General features: G+C 38.7%; 1 protein-coding gene across 1 annotated transcript; it reads left to right on the forward strand.

Annotated features, from left to right (window-relative positions):
- The first annotated feature begins 7650 nt into the window (after positions 1-7650).
- vps26a (VPS26, retromer complex component A) lies at positions 7651-16101 on the forward strand. The gene is made up of 9 exons (XM_067487930.1): positions 7651-7769; positions 9151-9300; positions 9831-9906; positions 10432-10588; positions 10732-10896; positions 10978-11084; positions 11320-11421; positions 11542-11651; positions 12870-16101. Exons 1-9 carry the CDS (start codon positions 7767-7769, stop codon positions 12984-12986), a joined length of 987 nt encoding a protein of 328 aa, XP_067344031.1. The 5' UTR covers positions 7651-7766; the 3' UTR covers positions 12987-16101.
- Positions 16102-16568: the final 467 nt, after the last annotated feature.

Consider the following 16568-nt stretch of genomic DNA (forward strand, 5'->3'; position numbering starts at 1 on the left):
ATAGAATTTACTCACTTTATATCCTTTTTCCGTCATGTTGAGATGTTTTTTTGATGGCAGCTCAACATCTGGCCCAGCGGCAGATGAAAATTGGGCTTCACAAACACTTTACAAACATATGATTAATATGAACATAGAAACTGAAAAATAAGCAGAAATACTATAAATGTAATAGTAAAATTATGTTTTGCTGTATTGTATTGTAGCGGCTATAAGCTCTACAGGCGCTGAATGGTCAACAGTCAACAGATTCATGTCAGAAAGTATCAGCCCTTCAACATATACACTCTCAATTTTTACCAGCACATATGATTCTTCACACTACCTTTCACAGGAAGTAGCTCCTCTTAATCACCGAAATTTCCAGCTGTCACAAACTATAATGGCCATCATGATGGATGTGTGAAGCATAAACATCCCACACAAACTTTCCCTGACAGCAGCGACAAAAATACACTTTTCAAACACTTTGTTGGTGTAGGAACTTTCCAAGGAGCAATATAATGTGCTTTAAACTCAGACCCCAACAGTGAGGACAAAACTGGGTATAGAGAACTTGGCAGAGCACTTGCGCAAATTTTGCTCACTGCAGCTTTCACAACAGCGTCGCTCATCGAGCAGTCAAAATCTCACAGTGAATAACTTTAATTATGTTTAAAATCCGTTTTGCTACGAGTAGAGGGATTAATGCTTATTTGCTGCATTAAACCCCTGAGAGTCAGATCGTTTTCTGGAAATTACCTGTTTGGAATCAGATAAGCTCAGTGTTTAGATAAAGCAGTTGTGGTGTTACTTCCTATTCTCGAATAAACCAATCTGACAACCATTGGCCAAACTGTTACTTTACCCTGTTGCAGAATCATGTTGTAACGTCCTGAAATACTCAAAACATGTAAAAACTTCTTGTCACACTGAAGGGATCCAGATGAGCAACCGGCTGTTGCTCAAGAATACTCCAGAGGAAAGTTTTTTTTCGAATGCCGCACGAAGAAACAAGCATAACTGACACTGTTTCTGTCCACAGGAGCACCTACTACTGCTGTGTACAAGTTTGTGGCATGTAACCCTAAGGATGGCCAGGCCAACTGTGTGACTTATCAAAGTGCAGAGATGGAGTGGACTCCAGACCTTCCAGCCAAACTGCCGGCTTCTGCTGCACGGCATCTGTAAGTATTCATGTGCTGTTTATTCAAAGCTGAGGAGTCTCATCAGTCCTAAAATGACCCCCCCCCCCCCCCCCCCCCGAAAAAAAGCCATATCCCTGTTGTTGAGTAAATGCCGTCCACAAATTTAGAAATGCTGATTCTGCTTTGGATCTGTTACCTTGGTTAACACAACCCCAGCGACCCAGCCTCCACCTCTCTGCGTATTCAAGTTGTGTGTGTTTGTGAGAAAAGATGTAAGTGTGAGGTAGGTGGCCAAGAAAAGCCAAAATAGAAGACAACGTGGAGGGATAAATAAAGACAGAGGGCAGGGAGGTTGGAGCTGGAAGAAGTGAGACCTGAAGAGTTCATGGCCTGTTTCACATGGTCACAGAGCACAGATGTAGGAGTATATAGATCTTTAGCAGCAGCTGTTGGTGGAGAGAGAGAGAGAGAGAGAGAGAGAGACACATATCTAATGTTGATGTGGGTTCAAATGGGTTTCATGACTTTCCTCCATGTCTTTCTCTCCCTTTCTGTTGTTTTTCCACTCTACGCCTTTTTTGTTGTGTTGGCTCAGGGCTGCATGTAATAAAGGCAACTACATCCTGGTCTTAATGAAACCAGGCTTGTTCAAAAACACCCTGTGCCATCAAATAGATTCACACTAATGTTGTGAAACACATTTTTTTAATAATGGTTGCGAATGAGAATGAGAGAGAATTCCATTCCTCTCCTCCTTAGTCTTCTGGAATGAAAAGTTCACAAGTTTTTCTTCCTCTATGAGTAAATCCTTCATGGGTTTTATTGTTGCAAAAACCAAACGTTAATGTACCTTTACTGAGCAGGGCACAGACCTTCCCTTGTTTGAGTGTAAAAGCACTTTAGAGTATGCTTTTTTGCTTTTTTGCTTTTTACTTATACTCTTGGTTCATATTGTTCCATTTCCTTTGACTTGGTTCAACTTCAAAACTGTGACCTCGTGGAACTAATGAGCAAGTAAAGAACGGCGTGTGTGTGTTGAGCACATATGGTAAAATAATATACAGTGTCCTTAAAGGACAGGTTTACCAAGACGTTTTGCCTGCTGTGACCATTCCTCCTGTTCACAGTGGCCATTTCAAGATCATTTCCTGACACTATTGCTATAGAAACAATGGGGGAGCTAAGTCCAAAGTGCTTGTTCTGTGCAAGAAAGTATTTAATACTCCTGCACTTAAATTGACTGACTAATTTCTAGCACTTACAGTTTATACATTACCCGTGTATAGAGCGTAATCATAGTCCAGTAGGAACATCTACGTAAACGGCACAGAATCTGTCAAGTACAATCACTTCGGTGTTTGTGATTCAGTTATAATTCAGAATTAACACCTTCACTCATCTTGAACTTGCTTTTTTGGGGGGTTTAGCTTGAGTATTACATGTAAATGGAAGCCATTAAACTTCCCTTTGACTGCCTACAATTAAAACATCTCTACTTCTAGCTGAAAAAGGCCTCAAAAATGACATCACTTGGAGGAACCTCTGGTTCATATTATGTTATCACATAATATGACACATTGCAGTTTGTAATCACAGTCAGCCTGCTTTGCCAGAGTTCCCACAGATGACATCTGAACTCCTAATGATGAAAATAACCCTCCTGGTGATGTCATCTGGAGAAGTAGAGAAATATTTTGTTTAAGGAAAGTTTAAAAGCATTAATGCACATTAACACCGGAAACTAAAGCCATAGAGAGCAAGTTGAAAATGAGTGAAGTTGCCCTTTAAGCTTATATTTATGCCACCAATGGACTGAAATTAGTTTAGACTATTCTTTGTAAAGCTGTAAAAAAATGATGGTGTGTAAAGCAAAGGTTTGCTGCAATTCTATCGGTGGAGAGCGTTCTTGCCAATTAAGTGGATTGTCCAAGGTTGAAAACTTTTTAGTACAAAGTTCCCTCTTTGTGCTTGTAATTAGTTACTAAACATGTGACTACTATCTGAATCGTTACATCGTGTTTTGAAAAACCTGTTTTTTCCGCTGTTAGTTTTACTGAAGGAATCTTTTAGAGGCATCTCTTAAAGACCTGTATTATCATGAATATCTGCAGCGAGTAGAACCTCGCTCAGTGCTCATACACTTACCCGAATGTAGTTTAAAAGCAAAATTGTGCAACAGTCTCAAATTGTGGACTGGTGTGAAGGCTGAGAAAGTGTATATCACAATCTTTGGTCTTAGCCCTCAGTTTCCTCTTTTAAAGACAGTAAATGTTTTACATTTTAACACCACAAATCATATTTTACCCAGCTTCAGATCAGCTATAGTACTGTCAAAATCATATTGTATGGATCACCATAAAGGCTCCATGTGAATGACCAGCTCCCTGTTTTTAAACCAGTGTTGTATTAAAACTCTGCATTCCAAAATCTTAAAACACATCTTCATATCACACATCACATCATCTGAAGCAAACGTTTTGGATCAGATACGCCACATATGATAACGATTCCACTTAACTGATATTAATGATTACATCTCATCTGGTAAAAAAACAAATCCTCCTGAAAATGACCTCACATGCTTGTGACACTGACATACATGAGCAGGTGTAGTGAATGAAGGTTGGAAAAAAAGATCATTCTCATAAAATGTGGTTGTGAGTCACTGTCTCATTTACTACAGCCTCCTACATTAGTTTTAGCCTGATTCAGAGCACTGGGACCTGAGCAGCAGCAGCAACAGCAGAAGCAGCACCATCCCTCACTGCTGCAGCTCACACTGAACAGGAAGCCTGAGGGAAGTGCTGAGAGGAAGTGGGCTGTCACGTCTAGTGGGCTGCTCTTTCTAGTCTATTGTTTCTGTTATGAGCCCATTTTGTCTAATAGTAATGCTTCAGAAGTACCAGAATACAGGTAACAGGGAAACAATACCTGCGGATGCTGGAAACTGTCATTTGATTTATTTATTTCAGCAACCCTTTAAAGACTCAGGTCAAATCTCCGTGAGCCAATAACAGACTGTAGTTGTAATACAGTGCTAATAGGAGAGTCTAACCATGCAAGGCACACCCACACATCCTCGAATCACATCTAACCAGGAACAATAAGTGGAAGCATCTGTAGGAGAATAAGGAATGTGCAGGGCCTCTAAGCCTCTAACATCATCTGCACAATTTCTGCACGCTGTATATCCTGCCACCTCCACCAGCTTAAGCTAAAGGTTCGAAAGTAAAACCAAAAGGTCAAAACAGTGAATATGCTTGGTCCTTTGAAGCAACATACCACATCAGTAATATCGTTACACACCAATTTAAGGACACATATAAGAAACTACTGAACTTATGAATGTGAGCACAATGAAAACATAAAGAAAGCCTAGAAGATACATGATAATTCTGGCATTAAAATAATGGAAAACATGTGCATAATTGCCACTAAACCTCCCTTTGACGCCCCTATATTAAAACATATCTCTGCTTCTAGCCGAAAAGTACCTCCAGATGACATCACTTGGAGGGACCTTCACTTCAGATTATGTCATCTTGCTGCTCGCACTACGAAGTTTGCATTCATGGTCCACGTCCTCTTTCAGTACAGCAGAGAAATATTTAAATATAGGGCAGTCAGAGGGATGTTTGAAAGCATTAAAAAGTTGTGTGGTGGGAATCTTTGTGTCTGAAATTTGTGCAGCATGTGATGTTGTACCGCTCGGTTCTCATTTGGTATGCAGTGAAGCATCACTGACAATAAGATAACCTGAGCATAAGTGTTTTGTTTTTTTTATCTGAAGTGATGATCCCAAGCAGTCCACAAAGCTTGTTTTTCAGTATCTGATTATCTGTGTTTGCAGAGAGGCAACACCTGTGGAGGACGAGCATCCAGATAAGGAAGGGAACGATGAGAGAGACACGACAGAGCCGGAGCAACCGATTAGCAGTGATCAAGGGGAGTCCCCATCTGATGAAGGTTCTGGTGCTGAAATTTATGATTGGTACAATGGAGACCAGAGTTATTCTAAGAATGGAATGGAGACAGGCTCCGGGATGGACATGGACCTAAACAAGAGTAATTTTAGCTTTTCATTTTCCTCTTCTTCTACTGTATGTGCATCCCCTGTTTCTTCTGCTCCATGTTGTCTGATCTGACCATGTTTTTTCTGTTAACAGGTGAGGATATGAGTGAGAAGAGCCATGCATTCCGCAGGTCTCTGCGCGAGGAGGAAAAACCAGTAGAGCAGGCGCTGAAAGACGAGCACCTGCTGTTTTAGACTATACTTCCACCCTTTCACACACACACACATGAAGCTAGCATCTCCAGCATTTCTAACCTATTTAAAGAGTAAAAGTGATATTGCACCACCACCTGGTGGTTGGACAAACTTGGTAGTTCAGAGACTGCCGGGCCAAGTATATATTCAATATAGTTGAGGTTATTAATGAGATTTGTTCACTTCAGGGGCCAAAGAACAAGTGTAAATATTGTAAAAGATTGGACTGCATAAATGAGACACATTTTAATTCAGTTTTAGTTGGCAGTGCGCTATATTCTTGCTTTCTTGTGTAAAACACGTGTAAGTGGGAAAATGCTTATTAATATAAATTGTGAAATACGCTTTCAAATAAATGTGATATCAGTGCAATAAGATGACGCCTTTTTCTATGCATTTTTCACTCTGTAATGCTGTGGGTTAGGTGGTTCCAACTATTTTTTGGGAGCTATGAGGCCTGTGTTCCTTTAAGACACACAAAAAAATGATTTATTTATGTTATTTGGTCCATTTTGTCTTTACACTTTACACATAGTCAGGTGGGTTATGCAGCCCATCTTGGGAACTTCTGGTCTGAAAAGTTAAACTAGAGAGTCTTGCACCTCCCTGAGGAATGGATTCACAGCTGGAATTATTAAAAATATGTATTTTGCAAATGCATGTAACACAATGTGCATTGTCTTATTTGCATTTGAAATACTTCAATAAATAAAGGATTTTTAAAATTATCCGATAGTGTTTCAGTGTCTTTTATCTAGCTTTGTTATTGTTCAGTTATTTGTTCAGTTAAGAGATTCAGTTTTCCACTTGCTTCATGAGACAGCTGTGAATCTTTTAGTTGGAGAAACTTAGATAACAGATCTGTCATATTTATGAAAGAAAAACTTAGTTTTACTCCTTTGATATTACAAAATAAGGGGATACTAACCTTTGCATAGATAGGAGGGAAATTTATCAGCAGAGAGTTTAACAGTTTATCCACCAGAGAGCGCTGATAAGCTTCATTTTTAAATGTGAGTCCTTCCACCCAGTACAAATGTTTCCATAACAACATTTGAGGCCTTTTCTCCCTTCAGAAATTTATGTAAAATAAAAGAATATCTCCCAATATTTCTGCCACATGATATCAAAGACAAAGGTCTGCTTGTGTGACCGTGAGAGCTGCTAGGATACACAGTGTTGCCTCTTCATTCTAACAGAAGACAGAAGAAGCTGAATCTGTCCAGCGTGCGATATATGGGAACTTAAAAAAGGTGTACAATTTTTTTGTCATGCTGGGAACTTATACTTTGTTTAATGATATGAAACATACAGTAATGTTCAAAAGTTAGTACCACCTCTTTTAATTCTATGTTTTGGTTTTTTTGTGTAAAAAGAAAAAAGAAAAAGGAAACATGTCATTGTAGCAGGTTTTAGTATTTGGCAAACACAACCTCAAATGAACAAAAACAACTTTTTTCATTGTGCCATTATGTATTTAATAAAAATTAAGCCAAAAAGAAAAATGTGTAAGTATCGCTTCAATTCTTTCATTTTTTTTTTCTCGGCATTGGCTTTGCACAGCTCTCCTAAAGTTCCGCCACAGCATTGTATTGGGTTGAGGTCTGAACAGTGACTAGGCCAATCCAGGGCCTCATATTTGCTTCTAGACTACTCCAGTATAGAGACCAGTTCCTATCAGCAAACTGTCTAAACACCTGCTTTTATAGAAGTCTGATGCTGATGATCATTTGATCCCAGGCTGATGATCAGCAGCACCTGGCTGCAAGTTCCCCTCTTAATTCCTATGGAAACAGTAAAGCCCTGCTTAGTATTGCCTACGTTTTGGCTTCATTTTTAATAAAATATCAATAGCATCATGAAAAAAAAGTGTATATTGTTGTTATCCGAGGTTGTAGTGACCTAAGACCCACTACTATCTTAGTAAAAAAAAAAAACCAAAAACCCATAGAATGAAAAGAAGGGGTGCTAACCTAAGTGAAAATAATAGACAGTTGCTGTTTAAAAAAGAAACCCTGAAATTGTCCTTCATACTTAGAAGCTCAGCCAAATGCATTTCTCCTATGTCTATTTGAATTGCTAACTTTATGTGAACGCAACGTTACTGTGCGGTTAGTATTTAATGTAAAGGCGTCTTATCAACATTACACTAAAATAAATTCTGCCCTTTGTGGTGTTGCCTCCTCTGGTAGATCCTGAACCACTGCAAAACACAAACTTGTGACTGACCCACGAGCGGATTTTTCGACGCGCCCGCCCCCGCCACACATGACCCGGGTCACATGACGGCGAGCGTTCGCTACTACCTCCTGGTTCAAGACGGACTGGCTACACGGAGCGAGGCTAGCTGTTAGCTTCTACTGACGGCCGAGATGGTGAGTGTCCAAATAAGGAAATGCAATTCGGACTAGAGTGAAATGAGCTGGGGCGTTTATTCATATATAGACTCAACGTTCACGTGGACTCACAGTTTTGATTGACAACGGTTATTTAATATTTAATCAAGGTTAAACCTGACAGGAAAGCTAGCTGGGTTGCTATTGGCATTAGCATCCGCGACGTTATGAGGCCGACGCTCCTTTCCCAGGGATGTTCTGACTAACAAGCGGCTCAGCTCAGCTCAGCTGCCGCGGTTATGCTTCACGGTGACACCAATACTGGTGTTAATGAGCTAATAATTAAAGCAGTTACAGCCTGTTAACGTGAACAACATTTAAAGCTTGTGCATGTGTTCAACTGAATGTTACAGTCAACGCTAGCTAACGAAGCTAAACTGTTTTTAAAAAATGAACCATGTGGTGGTTGTTGCTTAAATTGGTAAAAAAAAAAAAAAACCTGAATTGCCTGTTGATGTCTGTGTTTGTACCACATTAGTTTGATTCAGGTGTTTTCTCCCAAAAGCGCCCTATATTTTAGATGCATCATCTCATGGGACAAGTTGAACTGAAATGTCCCACTTGTGTCCAGCCTGTGATTGGTGTCTCTTGACATCTTGATAATTGGGCTAGTTCCTCCAGATTCGCAGCTCCTGCATGTTGCAGCTTGTATGTGTCACTGCGTGCCAGCCCAGAGGAACATAATGTGGCTGTGCAGATGCCAGGAGTGATTGAGTTAGGGTGGAAGTAACAGATGCTATCAAGGGGAATGGGACTAGTGCATTCAGCTTTGTCTGTTTTTTTATGATCTACCACTAATGTCTGCTCGAATGACTGGAACGGAAACATTTCTTCTCGTGGCACTTCCAATGTCATCCCCCTGATTGGCTGTTTGCCGGCTTTGTACCTCACTTCGAAGTCACTTTAGATAAAAGCGACAAATGAGTGATTGTGAATGTTGTTTTTAACTGAGAATCCGCCTCAACAGCCTGTTGATCATAGATTTTCTAGTCACGTCTTTGAATTGGCCTGGTCTTTGTTGTTTCCTGTTTTAAGTGAGTAATCTGTCCCATGTTTTGAATTGCAGCTGTCATTGCACTTCATGCTTTCAAGGAAGAATATAGCAAGGAAGCTTTTTTTCTGTGCATCCTAACTTTTCTGAAGTTACTAGGCATTAAGTCAAGTTATTAATGCATGTCATACCTCCTCCCTTTCATGTTTACTGTCCCCCTGGTAAATAGAAAATTCAGTCAAGGTAAACTATACTCTAAAACAAATCTCAAAGTTACACCCCATCTATACTCTGGATCAGACTTTTGCACATATTAAATATTATATGTGTAAGAGGGTGTTTTTATGATGTCTTTTTTTTTTTTTAAAGAGTTTCCTAGGAGGTTTCTTTGGGCCAGTATGTGAGATAGATGTACTGCTGAATGATGCAGAGAACAGAAAGACGGCCGAGTTAAAGACAGAAGATGGGAAAGTGGAGAAACACTACCTGTTCTACGATGGAGAGTCTGTGTCCGGCAAGGTGAACTGTTATTAATGAAAGCAGGCTGTAGAGCTCCACAAGGCTCAATACACACATGTAATCAGATTCTATTTATTAGTCAACAATAGTCACTCAGCAGATAATGGACTTCTCTGCCATGCTCCAGTCTATTTTGGGCTTGTCTCTTTAAATGAGTCCAGTGGGAAATTAAAATAGTTTTGATGTGTGGGCAAACACTGACATAAAGTGGAAAGTCTATATTTAAGAACAACAAATGTGTCAGCTAATATCACTGGCTGACTAGCTTTATTAAGTAATAATGTAGATAATTGTACATTTTCTAATGGCATTTTTCTGACTGTTTTTACAGATGTTAGATCGGCAACATTTAACAAATGTACATTATATAAACGCAATATAAGTAGCTGTGTAATAACAGATGAAAGCTATTGATATTTTGCTTTTATCTCTGTCAAAGTGTAGTTGTAAATTAGTAATATTCTTAAGCTATCACCGTTACGCATGTGTTTTGGCTAATACTTGATCTAATCTCATGTTTTTGTCTCCAGGTTAATCTAAATGTGAAGCAGGGAGGTAAACGACTTGAGCATCAGGGAATCCGCATCGAGTTTGTTGGACAGATAGGTTAGCTTAATTAAAATTGCATTTTTATCTCTTTCTATAACTCCTTTACAAGGTTTATAAATCTATAACTTATTTATAAGAATGATAATCCAACCTCACCATTTTATTGTTTTAATGTACATTGGGCTGGCAAACATTGTCAGCAGTAGGATTTTCTCATGGGGCTGAAAGGTTTAACAGAGCATGTGGTCATCATGTGCAGCCTGCCATAATGGAGCTACACTCTTCTCCAACTGTATTTGCAGTAGGGGTATGGTAAATGAAAGCAGTGTGCTGAAAGTGCACAGAATCAGGATCGCTGTCATCGAAAATATCAAACTGAATATATCATTGAAAGGCATAATTCTCTATTGGCTTTTAGAAACAAATCTTATTTCTCTTTTTCTTGTCAGAAAACAGGTTTGCCAGAGTCAATTTTTAGTTTCTGTATATCGTGCTTATGTATGTACATGCTTATTGTTGTAAGGAGGAACTAGATTAAACGTAAAGGTAAATTTAAAGTCTGTTCATTTTGTTTTATTTTAGAGCTGTTCTCTGATAAGAGCAACACCCATGAGTTTGTGGACTTGGTCAAAGAGTTGGCTCTACCTGGAGAACTTACCCAGAACAGAAGCTATGACTTTGAGTTCATGCAGGTTGAGAAGCCCTACGAGTCCTATATGGGGGCAAATGTCAGACTAAGGTACACTGATTATACAGTAAAATAATACAGAATTAACAACATAAGGCTACTAAATATGAGTAGCAAAAATGTATATATAATTTTTATACATTTCTCTGAGGACTGAGTGTAGCAGCTTCTAGCATCCTGTGTCCTTCTTGCAGGTATTTCCTCAGGGTGACAATAGTTCGTCGTCTGTCTGACTTAGTGAAGGAATATGAGTTAATTGTTCACCAATTAGCCACCTACCCAGACGTCAACAACTCCATCAAGATGGAGGTCGGCATAGAAGACTGTCTTCACATTGAGTTTGAATACAATAAATCCAAGTATGTATCAAGAAAATATTAAAACTCCAAATGAGACCTGCCCTTAAGTCAGTTCAAGCTCTTGATGTGTCTCTTTGTTAGATACCATCTCAAGGATGTGATTGTTGGCAAGATCTACTTCCTGCTGGTCAGGATCAAGATTCAACACATGGAGCTACAGCTCATCAAAAAGGAGATAACTGGCATAGGTATGAACCCAGGATGATTGCATTTAAAATAAAGGAACCTAGATCCAACACCATGACTTTGTGCTAGCCTTATAGTTCACTAGTTTTAAAGTTTCGCTAGTTTTAAAACTGTGGTTGGTTTACTCTTTTGAGACTAATTGGTTCCCAGTAAGCGTAAATAAATCTCCGTGTGCTTTGCTCTACTTCATCGTGTTCTGTCATACTCACTTTATGAAACTGTTGTCCTCCTTTTTAGGCCCCAGTACTACCACTGAGACAGAGACTGTTGCAAAGTATGAGATCATGGATGGAGCTCCAGTTAAAGGAGAATCAATCCCGATCAGACTGTTCCTGGCAGGTAAGAGGTCTTCTTCTCACCAGCTGACATAATGTAATCTTGCATAGTCAGGGAATCAGTTTTCCTCTTAACGTACACTTTATTCAATCACTTTGACTTCACCTTTCTGTTTCATTACAGGATATGACTTAACGCCCACCATGAGGGATGTCAACAAGAAGTTTTCTGTACGCTACTTCCTAAATCTGGTCCTGGTGGATGAAGAGGACAGAAGATACTTTAAACAGCAGGTAACCCACATGCCATGAGATATTAGTTTTAAAAAAGCGTTATTCATATGTGTATACATGAATGTATTTTAGTTTTTGTTGACTTTATGTATGAGTGGCAAATGGCTTGTTTACTGGAGGTGTGTCCCTGCACTCTCTGGTCAACCACCAGCTGTCCCTACTCCTACTGCAGAGCATAGACCAGCCGAGCACTGAGCCTTAATGTACTCAAACACAGCAAAGTAAAACTAAATATGGATTGGACTTGGATTGACTTCATTTTGGTTGATACTGATACTATGAAATATGGCTGGATCCGCCCTGATATAACCAACTTGGTATCAGAATGGGACATTTCTCTAATTGCTTGGTTTATCTTACACTTTTGGGCAGATATCTTGTATGACAGCTTATGTTTAGCTGTTGCAAAAAAAACATACAGTTCAAGCATTACACTCATGTAGAAATCTTCTAAAATAATCCTCAGTTCTACTTAAGATAATGAACATTTATAGGTGCTTTTCTTTAAAACATTGAAGGAAAGGCAATACCCTGCATATGTTAGATCGCTGTACTAACTCTTTAAGACAGACTGTATTTCATAAGCTGGCTAAGCTGATTTCCACGTTGATTGGATTTCTTACTCCTGATGAGATTTCCCCTTAGTAGCACTGGCCCCTTTCAAACACGCACTGTAATTCTGAAATTATCCGGAATTTTTTAGGAGGGGGTGTGTGAACGAAAATGTGAAACGCTGCTGACATCATCCGGACTTTCTCCTTCGAACCCCCTAGTGCAAAGTCCATATTAGGTGTGTGAGCTCTTGCGTGTTGCCGGGGGGATAAAAAGTGAGCGAATGGGCCTGTTGATGATGTTTCTATCACTCGACTACAACAGTGTTGTAGTCGAGTTTTTTTTATTAGATGCACATCTCATATGTGTTGTAAATATTACACCATTACCCACAAATTATGTTTTATATCAAACAGTGCCTCCTGTGCACGATGATCCCGCACAGAAATTTTCACAAGTGAGGACGGTTGTTACTGGGGTGATCTCCCGCTGTGTGTTACAAAGCCACACCGGACAATGTCCTAGGGTGAATTCTCCTAACGTTGTTCATGAGTGTTCCCTTTGATTCTTCAAGCACACAGATGCATTCCTGTATACATAATTTCTCTACTTTTCTGTGCATCGTTCTATGTTTCCCTGAATATATTTATCTGTGTCTGTGTTTAGGAGATTGTTTTGTGGAGAAAAGCCCCAGAGAAGCTGAGAAAAAGAAACTTCCACCAGCGTTATGAATCACCTGAGTCCCGAACCCAGCCAGTGAATGCTGAGCAGCCAGAGATGTGAGGGTGATGGTATAAACTGAAAATACACATAGACACATCCCCACTTCACACTGCTGAACAGCCAGGGGTGTGAGGGATGCCCCATCTCTTCCTGGACTGAGAAATGTCTTTATACATGAATACACATAACAAATCTTCAGACGTTCCCCTCATCACACCACGGCTTCAGATGTGAGCTGTTCTACCGCCATCACTCTTTTCCCCACAGGACTCAAACACACATACGGAAAAACAAGTCTGCTGAGTGGTAAATGTCAAAGCAAATCAATCCAAGCAGGGAACAGTGGGGCAGCCTATTTGATCCTGTCGTCTGGAACCGAAACTCTCAAGCACACACAAGGGAAGCCATATCATTTTAGTTTTGAAATGCATAATAAAACAGGAGCAAAGATGGAAATGGGGGAATGGCTACTGTTCATCGCCACGTTATTTTCTTAATTCTTCTGCAACACGGGTTTTTTTTTTTCCTCATCTTCCCTCCAAGCTTGATATAAAATTACACTTGTGATCAAAAGTATTCAAGATGTGTGGGGATCAGTCAGAATGAAGGACATGAGATGTTTAACTATGACTCAACTCACAGTGCCTGTGTTTGAGCTACACTAATGTCACTGTGCTGTCGTCCATCAATCTAGCTGTTTTTCAAGTTTACTTTAAGTATGTTGCAAAAGTCCACAGGCTGCTCCTTTCGAGGTGATGTCCACACAATTAAGAAACTAAGTTTAAGGCAACAAGTGTCAATTTTAACTTGCGTTTATCCTTGAATTAATCTTAAGTTGTGGTTTTTGTAAAAGTGAAAACATTATCCACTCATTTCACAAAAGATATTATTTTGGTCCAAGATGGAATGTTTCCATTTTATGGTCATCTACAGTTATTTCATTAAAAGCATCTAGCGCTATAATTCATTATTATTTTTATTACTAATTTATCCGCAGATTCTCAAGTAATTATTTCAGGAAAAGTCAAGAAAAGTTCAGTTGCTTCAATGCAATTTTCTACAGCTTGAGGTGACCACTAAAAATGTCTTCTTTTGTGTGACCAACAGTTTAAAATCCAGAAGCATTAAATTAACAGTTGCCTAATATTGACCAGTGATGACACTTGTCAATTAGAAGTTTTGTTTCCTTTTTAAAAACACGTCATCACTCAGATTTCTGTCCATTCACTGATAATAGACTAATTGTTGCAGCTCCCAAAGCCCCATGCATTAATATTGTCTGCTTGTTTGAGAATCTTGAGCTCAGCACATTTCAGTTTCTTAGTAAGATGATTACTTGATGTGGTTTTGACCTTGGAATTTAATTCTGAAGTCAAGATGTTTCTCTTGCCCATAACATTTCTTTGACCCCCAAAGTGCTGTTTATCTATGCCTGATATTTAAATTTGAGTATAGAATGTCTTCCAAAGTTCTTTAAATTGTCAGTTCACCCAAATTATGGAAATAATAATTGGATAGAAGAGGGGAATTAAGCTCCAGTGCTTTAGCTACACAGATGAAATTGTATTGACCTCCATTTTATTGTGGTGAAACAAAATGGTCACAGAATTTCTACACATACAATGTGTTTTGCCAAATACAAAGCGTGTCCATAGAAAATGTGTAATTCTAATTTTGGTGAACTGAATCATTAAACTCTTGTATCCAAGCTATTGTTTAAGCTTCCAAAGCAATTGGCGGATGAAAGGCCTGCAATTAATACGCAACAAGCAGTTTCGGTTTACATTGTTAATCACTCAGTAAAACAATAAATCAGCAGGCTTTAGCTTCACTGTTCTTCTGGCTTTATCTTCTCGACAGGTATTCAGTCCGCCTCTTGTACTTTGAATACTAATGTAAGAAATGGTTCTTGTCAGCTATTGAAAGCACTGGAAGAGATGCAGTATCAAAATACTGTAAAATCAACAAATGTTCCACTGTGATGTTCAGACCGACAGTTTAGGTCCTGCTTTAAAGACAGACATACACACAGTTTGGTACAGTTACCAGGCTTGTGTGAAGGGTGAGTTTGCCCTCAAGCCCTGATCTGCGGTCAGTTTTGCACTTTTCCCCCATAAATTGTTTACTCTGTACTAAAAAGGACACATAAGCTGAATTGAAACATCAATAAATGACAGCTTAACCTCAATGATCTCCTGTGTCCATATTAGAAACGCTGTCATTTATACATCACTACTTGTTTTAATTTGACATAGTAACTACAATATTTGTTGCTTTTTGTCTCTTTCATGCGCCAGTTACACCTCTGTGTTGTATATTTCATTTCTGAAATGTCTGAATGCTCTGATCTACAGTTCAGTCTTTCTTTTGTCCTTCACACTGCTGTTGATCTTCATGTTGGTTTTCCTTTGGGAACTGTGTACTTTATTTGCTAGCAAGGCTTTGTTTCTCTGAAATATGTTCTGCATTTCTGATGCTGTATTGTTGGGGTTTATTTGGTGTACTTTTAATACCTTTCAAGGTAATGAAACACTCAAATGCCAAAACTCTGTGCCCCTGTCTTATCTACTGCATGTTAATCTTTACACAGTGTCTAATCACACCATGAACAGGTGTGTGTGTGTGTGTGTATATATATATATATATATATATATATATTACACACCAAACACAAATGTATAGCTAAAATTAATAGCGAATAAATCAAATTTATACAGAAGATCTGTGTCATTCAGAAGCATTTAGATTAAATTATACAGAATAGTTTGTGTTTAATGGTGATATTAAAATTACGTTACATTAGTCTCATCAATTTTGCTACAGCAGGATACTTTGAATTCACCATCACAAAAATGCATTAGTCATGTCCTCATTGACTTAAGGTGGTGCACTGCAAAGCCTCAAAAGAGTATTAAGGGTAAAAATGCACGATCCATTTCTCTGCAGAGGAATTGTATATGGAATATCTATACTCTCCTTTTGCAGGTGTTCATGTCGTTAACTCTAATGTGTTAACTAAAATTAATGTTAACTCACTGAAAACATAATGCTACTGCACAAAGCTGCATGCGTCTGGGTCCAGGTTTCTCTCATTTTTTCCCCTATGGTGATCACCTGGGAATTGTATTTGCGAGAGTTCCTTATTGTAAGCTAAAATAAACATTTAACGTTTGGATCAATGCACAAACTACTGTCACAACACAATCCGGATTTCTCTACTGCCCTAAATTGGCAAAAATATTTTTGCCATTCATACTACCAAAGAAAACTACTTTGAATTTAGTTTAGACAGTTTATTCACATTTTCACGTTGGCTGGTCAAACCTTTATCTACCCCCACGGTAGAGGTTGTTACATTTTGGATGATGACCGGTGTCTCTTTAATTCTGCTATACTATCTTTTTAAAATAAGTATATAAGACAACACTTACAAGTACTTTTCTAGAAAGCTTTTTTTTTTTTTTTTTTTAAAGCTGGTAAATGTGTAAAGCCTATTTTTACCATTTTGTGGCTGAAAGCTTGTTAATTTATAATACGACCTCATTAATCAGTGGATTATATTCTTATTTTTAAGAATCTGTTTCTGTGCAACTGGAAAATAACTTGTAACTGAAGCTGTAGCTAAATTACATGTACTGGAGT

Source organism: Channa argus, chromosome 2 (genome assembly GCF_033026475.1).
Source record: "Channa argus isolate prfri chromosome 2, Channa argus male v1.0, whole genome shotgun sequence".
NCBI classification, from domain to species: Eukaryota; Metazoa; Chordata; class Actinopteri; order Anabantiformes; family Channidae; genus Channa; species Channa argus.